The sequence below is a fragment of the Meles meles genome, chromosome 18 (assembly GCF_922984935.1).
Source record: "Meles meles chromosome 18, mMelMel3.1 paternal haplotype, whole genome shotgun sequence".
In the NCBI taxonomy this organism is placed as follows: domain Eukaryota; kingdom Metazoa; phylum Chordata; class Mammalia; order Carnivora; family Mustelidae; genus Meles; species Meles meles.
Window position 1 is genome coordinate 59,093,328 of NC_060083.1, and position 16,093 is coordinate 59,109,420.

The 16,093-nt window shown below is 47.4% G+C and overlaps 2 protein-coding genes across 6 annotated transcripts in view; one reads left to right on the plus strand and one right to left on the minus strand.

Annotated features, from left to right (window-relative positions):
* Positions 1 to 4,456: 4,456 nt before the first annotated feature.
* On the minus strand, positions 4,457 to 6,894 carry LOC123929706 (histone H3.3A). The gene is made up of 4 exons (XM_045985685.1): positions 6,741 to 6,894; positions 6,148 to 6,285; positions 5,869 to 6,022; positions 4,457 to 5,775 (listed from the first exon to the last, which is right to left on the minus strand). The coding sequence occupies exons 2-4, from the start codon at positions 6,273 to 6,275 to the stop codon at positions 5,647 to 5,649; spliced, it is 411 nt and encodes a 136-aa protein (XP_045841641.1). The 5' UTR covers positions 6,276 to 6,285; positions 6,741 to 6,894; the 3' UTR covers positions 4,457 to 5,646.
* Positions 6,895 to 10,515: 3,621 nt separating this feature from the next.
* UNK (unk zinc finger) overlaps positions 10,516 to 16,093 on the plus strand; it is a 33,115-nt gene continuing 27,537 nt past the window's right edge. For 2 of the 5 annotated variants that reach the window (XM_045985657.1, XM_045985661.1), the window contains exon 1: positions 10,517 to 10,666. In XM_045985657.1, coding sequence (XP_045841613.1) covers positions 10,563 to 10,666 — 104 coding nt within the window. In that variant the 5' untranslated portion in view covers positions 10,517 to 10,562. The other 3 variants (XM_045985660.1, XM_045985659.1, XM_045985658.1) reach the window with 3 other exon arrangements.

The window sequence follows — 16,093 nt, forward strand, 5'->3', positions numbered from 1 at the left end:
GCTTTGGGGCTGCCAGGGCCATCCGGGCTGGTCAGCAAACACATCCGGAGCCTCTGCTTGTTGCCAGGCATGACTCCAAAAGCAGGCGAGGCTCAGGCCTTGCCTTCAGAGCATTGGGAGCTTCTTGTCCCTCTCTGGCCTCAGATGCTCCTGCTAAGAGGGGCCAGCTTCAGGCTTTGTCTTTTCTTTCTCTCTTTTTAAAACATTTATTTATTTGACAGAGAGAGCAGGGGGAGCAGCAGGCAGAGGGAGAAGCAGACTTCACGCTGACCAAGGAGATCAGTGCAGGACTCCATCCCAGGAGCCTGAAATCACGACCTGACCAAAGGCAGAGGCGTCACCAACTGAGTCACCCAGATGTCCCCAGGCCTTGTCTTTATTCGATGCCCCCACCGTGTCCTTGAAGTTCTTGCCCTCTAGGCTGATGACCACAGTGCCAACGGTCAGGGAGAAATCCAGACTCACAGGATGCGGGGGACAGCTTAGGCCCACGGTCATTTCTTCACACTGGGCGCTGCAGCTGGTCTGGGCCTCCAGGCCATAGCGGGTGGGCGTGAGGACTGAGATTGGCCGGGGAGGGAGGGGAGCTCCAGGCTGTAGCAAGACCCTCAGGCCCATGATGTCTGGGCCTTGGACCCAACCCCATCCATCCTGTCCCCTCTGCTGATGCTCTTGGCTCAGTGCTAGGTGGGGAGGAGCTTGTGGGGTAAGGTCCTGAGGCCCAGCATGTCTAACAGAGAGGGTAGGAGGGGAGTGGGGGCTAATGGAGCCCGGGTATCACCTCCATGGGGACTTGCACAGTCCCTCACTCACCCCTCAGCAAAATGCCACCCAAAGCCCTCTAAGCTTGCAGCTGACCAGCCTCCCTTCCCAGAGCCCCCCCCCCTTTTTTTTTTGAAGATTTTATTTATTTGACAGACAGAGATCATAAGTAGACAGAGAGGCAGAGAAAGAGGGGGAGGCAGGCTCCCTGCCGAGCAGAGATCCCGATGTGGGACTGGATCCCAGGACCCTGAGATCATGACCTGAGCCCAAGGCAGAGGCTTTAACCCACTGAGCCCCCCAGGTGTCCCCCAGAGCCCTTCTTGTCAGTAGTGTTGCTGGTGCCTGAGATGGGCTTCTCCTTTTCTGGCCACCCTCCATTCCACTATGTGCATTCCAGAACTACAGCTTTCTGAATGAGAGCTGGCAGCTGCCGGGAAGAAGACCCCAGACGCCGGCACCCTTTCCAAGTCATGTATAACCTTATAGCCCCTTCAGGGACCACAGCCTCACCAAAGCCCCCCTGCCCTTGCCTCCCTGGTAGAGGTGACGACCGCAGAACTCTTATCTTTCTCCCTGGGGAAAGGGGGTGGTGGAGAAAGAAGGTCCTCTGCTCAGGGCAGAAGGCTAAAAAATGCTGCTCCTGGTTGTGCCTGGCCGACAGTCCTGGCCCCTGGCAAACGTCAGGCATGATGCTCAGGCAAGGACACCAGAAAGGGCAGGGGGCACATTACAGAGAAGTCCCACGACGCTGCTTGGAACAATGGTGGTGTCTGAGTGGGACCCCTCACTTCCAGGGGCTGCTGGGCTGTTAGCAGAGCCACGGAGAACAAGGACCCCCAGGAGGGAGGACAGAGGCTCTGGTCCTGCCTTCCAGCACAGCCCTGGATGTATAAACTCAAAGCTGTCCCAGCTGCACCCACCTCGGCCTACAGCCTTGCTCATTCTCCACACGTGCTGACAAAGGGCTCAGGGAGCCAGAAGGCCAGCCATCTGGCCCAAGAGGGCACTTGTAGCCTTCTCCCTGGGGGTGGTTTGGGATTTGGGTCGGCAGCCTGGGCAGGGGCTTGGCTCTTCCTTCCTTCCCCCAGCTTTGCCCTCAGGAAGGCAGCTGGAAGGCCAGCTGTTTGTGCTGAAGCTCCTGGCCAAAAGCCAGGCCCAGCTGGAGGGACATCCCTGAGGAATGTTCTCAGCGGCAGGTGGGACTACCATCGGGCTGAGGGAAGGAAGAGGCTGTGGGGCCCGGACGAGGCAACTGCGTTCTCCCAGCCGTGCCTGGGATGGGACTGCCCGTGGGCCACGGGCTGTGATCGCCTCCCAGCCCAAGGGATGGGGAGGCAGGAGTGGGGACCGGATGAGCAGGGTGGGGACTCAAGGCTCTTACGCCTAGTGGACCACAGCACCACCAGTGAGACAACAGCTGCAGATGGGTGTGGTGAAAACTGGGCACCTCGCCCTTCTCCACGGCAGGCGAGGTTGGCCACAGGCCCGAGCCTCTGATCTCTGGCCTCAGCTGTTGCCCTGAACACAGGATGGCCCCGTCGGCAGGAAATAGAGGGCAAGCCCAAGTCTCCCACCAGCCCAATGGCCGACAGCTAGCTAGACTGCGTCTACCCTCTACTACCCTACCTGAAAGTGACCCAGAGGGGCCTGCTTTCCCACTGCTGCGGAGACCCCCACCCCAGTGCCCACCAGGCAAGAGACAGTGCTTTCAAGGAGCCAAGTAGGGAAGACCCCTGAGGAATGACTGAGGAAATGAGTGGGAAAGACTAAATTTCCAGTCCAGCCAGTGGGCTCAGGGTTTGTTTCTCTACACTTGGAGACATTGGAGACGTTGGTCAGGCGGCAGCAGCGGCCCCTAGGGGGTTGGGGAGGCCTGGCAAGGGGCATAGGATGGTTCTTGCTGGCCTCTCCCAACTGCTCTCCTTCCTTTCTGGCAGGGCAACAGGGACCAGTTGACTTGTTATGTATGGGCAGATCTCCGAAAGTCAGCCAGGTTTGACGTCCTTGCCTCTCTGGTGGTTTTCTTTCATACCACCTTAAATTCTATAAATAGGATGTAACTTCTGTGTGTTGTCTAAATCATCTAGTCTACCTACTGACCAGCTCACGGATGAAGCAGGGATATTTCACCACCCAGCAGCATGGGCCCCCAGGTGCACACTTACATTAAGTCTAACTGCCTGGCAGAGAAAAGAGGGAGTGAAACTTGAGACAGGACGAAGGAGCACGGAGGGAGAGCAATGGGGGTCACCCTCATGAGGGTGGACCTGGCTTCTGACCAGCAATTTCACAAACACCTTGGCCCTTCCGCTACCTTCTGAAGGGCACAGGCTAAGAGCCTCAAGACAAGGGCAATGAATGTTTTGGTTCAGAATCTCCTGGTAGCGGGCCAGTCAGGGTGCTGGCATTCCCAGGCCTTCATTGGTCTGGTCAACGCCAAGTCCGTGGACAGTCAAGAAACGCAATTATTAATACACAGGTTCACCAGGCATCACTCAGCCCTGTCCAAAGCAAATTGTGACACGTATCACCTTTCAGAATAGGGGGGTCTGCCTGTCATTACTGAATGCACTCCCCCTGCCCCACCCCGCCCCAGGAGTCAGAAAGCAATTTTCCAGGCATTTCCCTCAGGGAATTTTATTTGTGAAACAAAGGTTATCAATTCAAATGAAGACCACTAACAAGATGAAACAGTCTCAACTTCAAAAACTTTATTTTTGTCTCATCCATCAAGGGCACAGGATACCTTCATCAGCTCCAGCTTTTGCTTTTCTCCTTACAGATTGTTCCATCACCTAAACCCAGGGTTACCCTGTGTGGGCAGCTTCCTAGAACCGAAAGATATTTTTGCCTTCTGGGTTAAGAATGCTCCAGCAAGTCTGGAAGCGCAAAGCTGCAAATTCCCAGCTGCCCCGTAAACCCCACAGACCTCTACCTCAGATGTAGGGAAGATGTGCTGGGAGAGAAGGTTCAAGTTTCACCCTACTTGGGTCATCGCAGCTAGTAAACTCAACAAACTGACGTCACCAGAGTGAAGTCTGTCTACTTGAACTCAAGACACTGCCAGGTACACTCCACAGCACATTAGGCCATCCAGGATTGCAATGTCCTTCAGAAGCGCAATGCTGGATCATCACAACTGGGAAGTCACTGTTCCAGAGCTGGTTACAACGAACCTTCTAGAAAACCAGCTCTTTATATATCAGACTCCACCTCTGATGCGTCATGGAGGCTCATTCAGTTGCCAAGAATCAAACCTATTTTAGCTTGCCTTTTGCCCTAAGTCCCTTTAATTTGAAACCAAACATTTAAAAAAAAAAAAAATGAAGCTACCTTATTAGGGCACAACTATTTTTCTATAGCTACCAGCTCCAAACACATAGAATGCTTGTCCGATGGCCAGTGTGGCTCTTGTGCCCATGTCTCGCTGACATCTAGACACTATGCATACAGTGAACCATCAATGGTTAAGAAAACTAGCATAAAGCTGAAAGAGCAGCTTAGACCAACAAGGAGTTTTAAACTTGTTAAAATAATTTGTATAAAGAAATTTCATTATTATTTTTGTGTATAAGTGGTTCCTTGTCTACTAGCAAAACCAGGTATAAACTAAGCTCAAACTTCAGGATACAAAGAATCTAGATAATGGATGTATTTAAGCTTTGTATATTCAAATGTAGGTTTTTGACACTTAGTTGAATAAACAAGTTTATTTGTAAATTTAGTCCAACATACATAATTGACCTGAAGACTTCAATAGAAGGATAATTTTTAAAACCACCTGGAAGGCCATGTCTATAGTGATTTTCCCAGGACCATGTATCAGATGTAACCTAACCCGACACCATCTTAACTGGCAGAGGTTCAAGCTGGAGTTGTGTGCCCCTCCCCCACAGCAAGTTTACTCTAAGGATTATTATAATACAAACTCCACAAGGAAAAGAACTTCGGTTATTGTTTCCTCTTGGTAGAGAAAAACTCAACCTAGTTATGAGACCAACCACAACACAAAGAAAAGCTGCACTAACTAGTTTAGATTATTATTAACAGATGATGCTGGTGTGAATAACTCGGTATTATAGTCTAGAGCCCTTATAAATAAAATCCCCCCATTAGTGTTTGCATTAATCAGCTAGAGGGTTAGTTAACATGTGGTAGAATGAGGACTTATGCAAGGTATAATTTGTAAAGCATTTTACTATTATGAAAACAAGTGCAGTCTAGTTAGGAGAAAACCAACTTGACTTTAAATTACACACACCTTAATGACAAGACTCCCCACCACATGTGAATGTAAAACATTTAATTTAAAAATGTTGACACTACAATATATAAAATAGCTATTATAAATGCACATAGTGTATTCTATAGCTGCCAGGTTTACTTTTTTTTCTTTTCTTTTCTTTTTTTTTTTTTTTTAAGGAAACTGTAAGTTACACTGTGGTTAAGACTTGTATCTTCACCCTTGAAAAAGCCCACATTCTATCACAGTGATGTATGGTCAGACTTAACAGCCCCAATTGTTAAACACTTGGATCAAGTCATAACCAGTTTTATTGCAAAAGGACCCTGTACACATTTATCAATTCTAGTACCTTAATAGCTACCCAACAAGTCATTAACATACAGAAACATGCATCATGAGAAGCAAGAAGTATCACCCATCCCTTCTGCATATTAGCAACTTGTCACTCCTGAGCAACAGTGCTCATGTCACTGAGGTCTGTGAACAGTCACTTTTCGCATTCATCCTGAGTGAAAGATGGAATGACTTAAGTACAAATGCAACATATTATAAACAATTTCTTACAAAAAAAGTCACAAATTAAACCAAAGTATTTTACAGAATTTACTACAAAACACCATAAAAACTGCCTTCACTTAAGCTCTCTCTCCCCGTATCCGGCGAGCCAACTGGATGTCTTTGGGCATGATGGTGACTCTCTTAGCGTGGATGGCACACAGATTAGTATCTTCAAATAAACCCACCAGGTACGCTTCACTGGCCTCCTGTTGAGGACAAGAGCCACACTATTACACTCTCTTCGCGGAGGAGAAGCCACGCACGAGCCCTCCGACCCTACACAGCCGTGCTCGCCTTACCTGAAGCGCGCCAATGGCGGCGCTCTGAAACCTCAGATCGGTTTTGAAATCCTGGGCGATCTCCCTCACCAACCTCTGGAAAGGCAGCTTCCGGATCAGAAGCTCGGTGGATTTCTGGTAACGACGGATCTCCCGAAGCGCTACGGTCCCGGGCCTGCAGCGAGGAGGGGAGTGTAAGCGGACACCCGGGGACGGACAGAGCCCGGCGCCAGCCCCAGGACGCGCTCCCGCACGGGCCAGCGCGCCGCCCCGTCATTGTCTGCCTGCCGCCTCGCCTACCTGTAGCGATGAGGTTTTTTCACCCCACCGGTAGAAGGGGCGCTTTTCCGGGCGGCTTTAGTGGCCAGCTGTTTGCGGGGCGCTTTTCCACCCGTGGACTTACGGGCAGTCTGCTTGGTTCGGGCCATTTTCTTTTACCTAAGAAAGACATCCGTGATTCCGGGGCCCCGACGCTCGCCCCCCTGGGGGGGGGTCACGGGGGGACGAACCGGGCGCCCCTGCCCTCCCGCCTCTTCGCGGCGGCAGATGGCCCGGGGCCGCCGCCTCCTCCCCCTCCCCTAATGACTCAGGCTGCGAGGAGCGGCAGCAGCCTCCCCCGGGAGGGGGGGTGCGGGGAGGAGTCACTTCCCCTCCTCGACGGGCGGAGGCCCCGCTTGCCCGGAACCCGGCGTCGGGACCTCTGAATCACCACCGGGAAAGAGGCGGAGACGCGGTTCCGGAACGAAGCCCCAAGGGGAAACCTCCCGGACTCACACCCGACGCCGGCGGCCCGAGCAGCCCTCACCAACCAGCACTCCGTCCCCAACGGTTGAGGCCCCCGGCATTAACGGCCGACGGGGCCTCGAACCACGAGCAAACCCGCCAACGCTTACCCAATGCCGAAGTCTTAGACCGCTTCTTCGACCGCCGCGCCGCTCCTGCCGCCCAGTGAAGAGCCGCAGTCGCCGAGCAAAGGAAAAGAAGACCCTCCAACGTACGACCAAACCGCTCTGTGCTCCAAACCCCCCCTTTGCCTCCGCTTTTATACCCACGCTTCACGCTGCGTCCCTGCGTCACAGGGGCCTCATTTACATACACCAACGACTTTTTCTATTGGCGGGAGCTTTTGCCGACGCGCTGACATCCCCGACACAAAGGCCGTGCTTCGGCCCCGCTCCCGGATTGGTGGGCATCTAGGCCGCTGATTGGCTGTTAAAGTGGCCTAATGATTGGATGAATGCAAAGAGGAATGGACGAATCAGAGGTTAGCACGAAACGGCTCTTCTGATTGGATAAAATGAAGCTATGTTTGGATCCTTCCCTTGGTTCCAAAGCTCTACAATAGAAAGTCAATGCAAATGAATTGCATTGGTCTGTATGAGGACTTCAGGGTCCGGATGGTTAGGAATCCAACCAAATTCGCATCTCGCCAATAAAATGCAGAAGGAGAGATTACTTCAGGGAAATTCTTGTAAATATTTTCCAATGTAAAATAAAATGTGTTCCTTTGACTACTTTCACATATTGATAGTTACGTACATAGTGTGAAAGAATTAGAATTCAGCAAATCATGTTGTGCCACCAAGTATTTCATGTATCACGCAAATATATTTTAACCAAACAGCAGTTCTTTTTGTTTGGTGGTGTAGGTAGGGGTAAATAATAGACAAAAAAATATGTCAGTGTATGGCTTTATAAGAACTGTTTTGTACATTCTTAGGCTATCACAAAATACTTTGTGATTTCAATGGCTTAAGGAAGTAGCCTTCTAAGCAACATTTTTTTGAATTATGTAATTCAACTGAATGAAATGACTGCAGCCAAAATGGAAATAGTGCTAGGACAACATTTACATGTCCATAAGGAATAAACAGAAGAAAACGAAATTAACACGTGTCCTTGTATTTAATGGTATGGTAATCCCTACTTTTGCCTAAATAAATATCTTTGATAGATTGTAATGTTTAGTTCTCCTGATGATACAGGTATATAGAATACCAAAGCAGGGTAAAGTTTGAGACCAGCCAAACAAAACTCAGAAAACCGAAATAGAGTTTTGTACATTTTATTCCATAGTTCCTACTGTGGGTTTACTGAATTTTTCCCCCTGAATATTTTAAATCATCAAAATTCTGTGTACATGTAGATTTCAACTCAAATAATTATTGTACATAAACACAAATACCTCAGAAATTTACTTGTGGCATCCAAGGTCTGTTCTCAGTATCAATAGCGAGGGGGAAAAGGCTCAATGCGAAAAAGCTGCTACGGTAAAAATATCTTTCACCCAATCTCTGGTACCAAATTCCTCTCATTTCTGCCCTCTCAATTTTAACAGGCACAATTTGTATTTAAATATTACATATGTAAACTTTTATGCGATAATTTGGTCAACTTTAATTTCTGCCTTCAGCACAAAGTTTACAGTAGGGGAGGAGTTAAATTTTCTGTTTCATTCATGTGATGCTGAGAAACCAAGATGGAGGCTCTTGCCCTGTCCTCAGAACTTGAGTAAAGCTGAGAATCAGGGCACTGGTTAGATCCCACACAAAAGGCTCTCAAATGTTCTGGGATGTAACCAGAAAAATACCCTCTTAACATGTTTTGACTGCCCAAATGGCCTGGAGAAGGAATTGGTTCCTAAGTTAACAACCCCTTTGTGTTCCAAGGATTTTTTCTTTTCTTTTCTTTTCTTTTTTTTTAGGATTTTCTAAAAGATCCAGAATCCTGTCTGTCCCAAGCCTCCCGAGGACAGACACTCCAGTTTTGTTTTCCTTCTTGCAGTTTGGCTGATTACTAGAGGGGAAATAATTGCTCCAGCAGAAACGAGGTAAAGATTTACATTCATCCACTTAACGGACCATTAGTGGGAATAGTTTGTCCTTCTTACTCAGCCGTCATCCAGCTTTTTCTTTTTCCTAAGTTAGCACAGGAGAGGAAAAGCAACACAGGAAATGGGAAAGAACTAAAAATGTTTATACAATCAAAACAATGTGGAATGTGATGCAGCATGTAGGCTACTATCCTAGTTCCTGTTCTGGCATGGGCTTGCTGAGTAACTGTGCAAGTTACTTCTCTGAGTTTCGGTTTCCTCTTTTGTAAATTAAACAGTTTGGATGATATCATCTCCCAATTTTACCAGTACACCCTCATTCTGAAGCTTATGGTATACAGCTTATTTAAAGCCTAGTGCTGTGAACTCTATGTCTTCATTCACACCGCGCTTAGGTATTTTGGGGTTACCATACAAGTCAATTACTTGGATTTAATAACAGCGTTAAAACAATACACTACAACTCTTATTTGTCCTTTTGGAATTTTTCATCTTCACACGCCCCTAGTGGTTAAACAATTGATTTGGCCTGTTTAGGAAATACCAGTTTCTCAACTTTGTGGGCTGACAATTTGGCTTCTTTTTTTTTTTTTTTTTTTTAAGATTTTATTTATTTATTTGACAGAGAGAGATTACAAGTAGGCAGAGAGGCAGGCAGAGAGAGTGAGAGGGAAGCAGGCTCCCTGCGGAGCAGAGAGCCCGATGCGGGACTCGATCCCAGGACCCTGAGATCATGACCTGAGCCGAAGGCAGCGGCTTAAACCACTGAGCCACCCAGGTGCCCCACAATTTGGCTTCTGATGTGAGGTTACTCGGGACTAAATAAAATAAGTGTCATTTTCAAACATTAACAGTTTTCCATTCACTGCACCCTCCTGCATCCCTAAGGTTATTGGGAACGTTTCTCTTTAACGTGACAATCACTAGACTAGATAACCTATCTAATCAAATATAAATCAGTCTTAAACACAAGGGATTTAAATAGATTCATTATGGAAAGCAAAGTTAAATGACAAGTGTCAATATACCTATGAAGAACTTCATGGGTGGGGGATGCCTGGGTGACCCAGTGTGTTAAAGCGTCCTTGGCCCCTAACGTGCTGGAAACAAGTTGGTCAGGCCAGGCGTCGAGCTGGGGAGGGACCCAAGCTGTGGAGTTCCAGGTTGCAGGGTTGGTAAAGGTTTACGCGCGCCTCAGCAAAGACGCGGGAACGGAGTACTGCATCGTGCAGCTCTACTTTAGCAAAGATTTCTCAGGCTGACTTCTGGTAGTCAGACTTTCCTTCATGCCTCCCCCGTTAGCCTGGCCGCAGGAATGAAGAGGATGTTGGCGGACTGCAGGTGCCTGCAGCACAAAGGCCCAGAGCTAAGGACGGACAATACAGGTTCTGAAGCACTGTTGGGCAGGCATCAGCACTGAACCTAAGACCTAGTAAGTCTGGTGGCGAGATAATTATTACACTGTTGGTGGTGAAACTACACTTGTACTGTTTCACAGAAGTCGTCAGGGCCTCTCTAGCTGCGGGCCCTCTCCACTCTAGAGGCTCCAGTTTCAAGTAAAGCTCTCCTACGAACTGGAAACGCACTGTTAAGAAGTAGGAACGCAGCAGGACTGCAATCCCCACAAGCCGTGGCGGGCCCTGAGCATCCGGGACACCGTCTGCAAAGATCCCTGGGTATTGTGGTCCATTACTTTGGCAGCAACCCTCTGCCGACGGTAAAATTCCAGCTGACCCCAGGACCACAACTCCCAGCAACCCTTGCTGCCGTGCGGGGGGTCTTCACGTTCTCGTGGCGCGGCGCAGGCGCACTGGGTCCTCGGCGCGGACCGCGCAGACTGAATAATAAAAGGGGAGCGGCGAAGAGGCAGGAAGACAGGACCATGTCGAAGGGCCCCGGGCCCGGCGGCTCCGCAGCTTCCTCGGCGCCCCCGGCCGCTACCGCTCAGGTGCTGCAGGCACAGCCCGAGAAACCGCAGCACTACACGTACGTAGAGCCCCCCCCGCCGCGCGCGCACGCCTGACGTCAGCGGCCAGCGTGAGTCACGCGCGCAGGGAGAGCGCGAGGCGGCCTCTCCCTCCCCCCCTTCCTCCTCCGGCCCGGCCCAGACCGGTTCCAACCTGCTGGGGCCGGTCCTAACTGCCTCCAACTGCCACCAACCCTTGGTCGGGCCGTGGGGCGGGAAAGCCGGGCCCCGCCGCTGAGTGGGGAAGGCGGGAGTGCGGGGTGCGGAGAGCGCACATCTCAGGCCGGGCCTGTGAGGCCTAACTGTTCCTCAGACCGTAAAACCACAGTATCAGGCCCGCGAGGGGCGAGCAGAAGCCCAGCCCAGAACCAGGATGAGCGCCCCGGGGGCGGGCCTTGCCGCCGCTGCGAATGACGGTTGGCGCGAGGTTCTGTCAGGCGCCCCGCGTTCCGTTCCCGGGAGGCCTTTTGTGTCCCCGAAGCCCCTATGTTGTCTGTGGAGGCCCCTCTTGCTTGGAACTCGCTGGGACAGCCGGCCCGGCCTGAGTCAGGGACCCCGAGGGCGACGGGGTCCGAGCGCGTCTTCAGGCCCAAGCGAAGTACGGTAGCAGAGGGAGCCGCGACGCTCGCCCCGCAGGAATCCAGTAGATGGAAAACCCGCTCCCTGGGAATCTGCCTGTGTTTGAGGGGAGGTTCCTGCCTCCTTGTGTCCTTCGAGGCACGTTAAAGGACCACCTAGTGCGAGGTGCCTCGGGAGAAAGCAGGCTGCAGAGGCGGGCCCTCCTGTTGAGCAAAATGTTGGTTTCCAGCCCCCCCCCCCGTGTCCCCCCCAATGCTCTGAGCGCCTCGCCTCCGCTTGGGGCTCCTAGGTGCTGTGCGTGTTCAGAAGCACCCCCAGGTGGACCTGAGGCTGGCAGCCCTGAGAGCCACCCAGTACTGCCCCCCGGTGAGCCGAGAGCAGGAAGCCTCTATGCGAGCAGAGGGAACTAAATGAGACAGGAGGAGCTCCTGTTTGTCACTCACCGGAGTAAGCCCCGTTAGGAAGCTGTTCTGGGATTGGGAGACCTGGGTTTTAGGAAGCGTATTGGTTTCTTTGTGAGGTTCCCTGCTATTGGTTGAAATAAGTTGAAGCTCTGTCTTTTCTTGGCTACAGTCGGACTCGTGCTAACTGTTACTTTTCTATTGTGGCCATTGCTTTGCGGGTCCTTCCTCCCTGGAGTTGTTTCTGCTATCCTTCCATCGGTTTTGGTGAAATGATCTTGCCTTAGAGAATACTGATCCGTTGAGTGATTTGGTCAAGCCACTGTATGGTTTGATTTGAAAATCTGCAGACTTCCCATGATTGGAACTTCTTTATAAAGTGGTTGCTCAGATCATATATTTCAGTAACATACAATACTTGGGGTTATGTTTCAGCAACCTCTGTACGTTGTGTTGTCATTGAGTCGACTGTGGAATCTGTATTAGAAGGGTTTTCTTACCATTTGGAATTGACAGATGAAACAAGTCAACATCTGTGTAAATGTTAATAACTGAGTTTTTGTTCTGTTGATGCTTGCTTGTTTAAAATCTCTTTCCATTGCTTGTGGGCTAAGTGCAGAGTAATCAGTCTTGACTCTCAAGGTGGCTTAGTAATCAACAGAAAGCCCAAGCTTGACGGGGTGATTGGGGGTTGTAGGTGCTCCCATCTTTTTATTTCCTGTTAACTCTTCGTTTGCATATATGTTTATGTTTTTATTTCCGAAAATCAGAGGTAGACATCTGTTGTCTTCCTTGGTAGATTTATGGGCATTCAGAAGTTTTGATGATTTGGAAAACTTCATTTTCCTTGTCATCTGAGGTCTTCGGATCGCAGGGCGTTTGAGGATACAGATGATGGCACCTGTACACGTACTGGCACTGATTTTCTTTTCTTTCTTTTCTTTTTTTTTTTTTTTTTAAGGTGAGCCCATCTGTTACCCTTGGAGGTTAGACCACAGGAATATTTTTGTTTTTCTTTTAATATTTAAAATTTTGAGCCGGCCAGTATTTTTAAAATTCTCACTTGCAACATGAATTTCCAGAATTTGTACCAGTCGAGTATGGCCTTATATATTGCATAGATCCCTTTCTGCAATAGAGATATAAGCCCTTTGTGTGTGTGGGGGGGGGGGGGTTGTATGTTTGTATTTTTTTACCGGTTAATTTTTTTTTTTAACTTTTTAAAACTTACTTATACATAAATTACACTAACTTTGTGTGTGTTTTATGCCTGATATTATTTGAGATAATGTACTATGCACTCATCTTTGCACTAATCCAGAAGAAATCTGTTAAAACTGAGTGCCACTCGAGACACCTGGTTGGCTCAGTCAGAGCATGTGACTCTTGATCTTGAGGTTGTAAGTTCGAGCCCCGCACTGGGTGTAGAGATTACTTAAAAAATAAATAAACTTAAAAAAAAAGTTTAAAAATTGAGTGCCGCCTATCATAATGGCAGACGATCTTGGTAAACTTGGTTGAATCTACAAAAACAAATATTGCCTTTCCATAGGCTTGCCTTCTTGCCCCACAGATAAAATCCTAGAATTTGAGAGCTCTCTTTTTCCTAAACCAAGAGGAGTATTAACAGTTTGAATGATAGTTTTGTTGGTATATTTCCCCTAAACTCATGAATAATCTTGCTTTAAGAAAAACTTTGAAATAATCCTTTTAGCAAATTGGTATAGTAGGCACTTGTACTAGACCTGAGGAATTCAACCCTTTAGAAAATGGCTGTTGGAGATGGGATCGGAGGGAGACAAACCATGAGTGACTCTTAATCTCACAAAACAAACTGAGGGTTGCTGGGGGGGGGGGGGATTGGGGGGGTTGGGAGGGGTGGTGGGGTTATAGACATTGGGGAGTGTGCTATGGTGAGTGCTGTGAAGTGTGTAAGCCTGGAGATTCACAGACCTGTACCCCTGGAGATAAAAATACATTATATGTTTATAAAAAAATAAAAATAACTATATATTAATAAGAGAAAAAAAAAAAAAAAGAAAGTGGCTGTTAGAATTTCCTCTTACTCAGCTCCAAGGGTCTGCTAGCATATGCAGTAAGATGATAATGTGCAGGTATTAGTCCTCTTCCAGTACAGGAACCACCTGACGTCTTGCTAGGTAATTTGTCCTTTTATTTGACAAAGACTGAATTTGAGCCATCTATTTCCAGAACAAGTCCATCTTGTATATTGTATTAGAAGAGTTTTATTGAAGCGGTTTTATGAATGGGAAATTTTGGAGCAATTGCATTCCAAAATGTATCTACGAATTTAGCTAACTTTGGATTTTTTACTGGATAACAGTTATATTATTTTAAGTGTATAGTTGAAAGGTCACCCAAAAGAACCTGCCTTCCAAAATATCCAGGTTTCTGCCTCATTATTTTGATCCTAGAAGAGGATGTAAGCCTTAAAGACATTAGATCATTTTTGGATTCCTTTGCTTGCAGTTGATTCTCAGACTTCTTAATGCCCTTGGAGTAAAGGAAAAATGAAATTCTAGTTTAGTGAAGGTTTTTTTGGAGTTTTTCTGGCCACTGCGTGATTTCTTATAGGTAGAGGATAAATGCTTTATAGCATCTTCTAGCCAAGTGTCATTTTTTTTTTTTTTTTTTAACTTAGAGACTGTTCCCTGGGCAACTTTAAACAGGGTTAATGTGGCAGTACTTCCATAGATAACTATTTTGAAGCAAATTTGTTAATTTATACATCGTATAAATGTTCCGAATTTTATTGATTGCATCTGACTGTGTTTTGGAAAACCCAGGAAATGAAAACGTATTTAAATTATTATTGCAAATTGCAATAAAATTGTAAATACGTTACTAGAGAACAACTTGTTGCTCAACAGAAGTCACTGGAAGTGTTGCTAGGCAACCTCAGCAAGCATGAGTTCAATTACCAATAAATATTTCTGGATCTTGTTTACTTGTTTATCAAGTAGAACTAATTTCTTGCGGGACAAAAATGAAGAGCTCGTTGTGGTCTTCACTCAAGCCCACAAAATCCCCATTAATAATGAAGTGCCCCTGCTAAGGGTAGAGTCAAGTGTAGCACCTAGTTGATGTTTGCTGTGAAAGTAATGATTAAAATGAAGATTTGCTTAATGGTTAAGTTTTTTTGTTTTAATCCAGCGATGTTAGATACTAAAGAAGGCTTCCCCACAATCCATTTGCATCTGCTTTGACTGGTGGTTTCTATCAACCTACAAAGACTGACTTATTGGTGAGGGCAGCTGGACAACTCTGAGAGCAACTTAGAGAAATCCATCTTGGGCACACTCTATAAAGGAGCTCCTTCTCTGGAAATAGCACCCCAGATAAGTGCACAAAAGCAAGACACCCTCGTGGACCTACTTCCTCCCGCTTTCAACACCCTGATGCCTGAAGGTGAGGTCTCCTTCCTGTGTGTCTTAGAAGCCATGAGCTCACTTAGGTAATGAGAGCCCTGCAGCAGCCTGAGCATCGCACACCTGCAGGCTTTCCCGCCAGACCTTTGCCTAAAGGTTATTTTTCTCGTAGGAGAGGCTCTAGGTCACAAGTATGATAAAAAGTAAGGTTGCATTTAAAGCTGCATTACTTTAAATACCGGACTGGTGTAGGGATTATTTTCCCAAATGGGGCAGTATTTATTTAATGATTGAGTTTTTCGTTTTGTTGTTGTTGTTGTTTTTTTTAATCCAGCTATGCTTGATACTAAAGGAGGTTTCCTACATTTGCATCTTCTGTATTTTGAAATTGCAACTATGGACAGTTATGGCTAATCCTAGTAGATTGTCTTCCCTTCTTTTAACATCTTGGATGAATTTGGGGCACACTAATGTGTTAAGTGAAGATGGATGTTGAATGTAAGTTTCTCTGCCATTCTCAGCCAATATATAAACATTACGTTAGTGTAATTGCTAAAAATGCCAAGAATTTCGGTTTAGTATCCTTCTGGACAATGTAGCTTTCTTGTTTTCTTACCATATAGATACTGTGTAGATTCAGAGCAGCCAGCCATCTTAATATACCTGCATGGGCCACAGAGATATCTGCGGAGAAAGTGTGGGTAAAATCAGTACATATGATAATAGGTGTGGGGTTTATTTTTGGGGTGATGGAAATGGTCTGGAATTAGATAGTGACAGTAATGCTTCAGCAGGGTGAATATCCTAAGAACCACTGAGACGTACACTTTAAAATGGTGAAATTTTTATGTTGTGTAAATTATATCTCAGTCATTGTTTTAAAAAGTATTTTTTTTAAAAATCAGTGCATAAGAGTCTGTCAGGCTCATGTGGCCTGTCAGAGCTTGGCAGCATCGTTTGGTATGGGAAAGCCTATAGTTTGTGAAAACCTCCTTGGTGCCCCTTTTCCAGCCTTCTCAATGGTTCAGTCCCTTTATATCCATTCTAGGTGAATGCCCCCATGTTCTAGGTCTGTGGA

Coding starts and splice junctions, on each gene's coding strand:
- LOC123929706 (XM_045985685.1), bottom strand. CDS start 6,275: ATGGCCCGAACCAAGCAGACTGCCCGTAAGTCCACGGGTGGAAAAGCG. Junction 6,023..6,147: donor AAAAAACCTCATCGCTACAG/GTAGGCGAGGCG, acceptor TCCTCGCTGCAG/GCCCGGGACCGTAGCGCTTC. Junction 5,776..5,868: donor CCGCCATTGGCGCGCTTCAG/GTAAGGCGAGCA, acceptor TGTCCTCAACAG/GAGGCCAGTGAAGCGTACCT.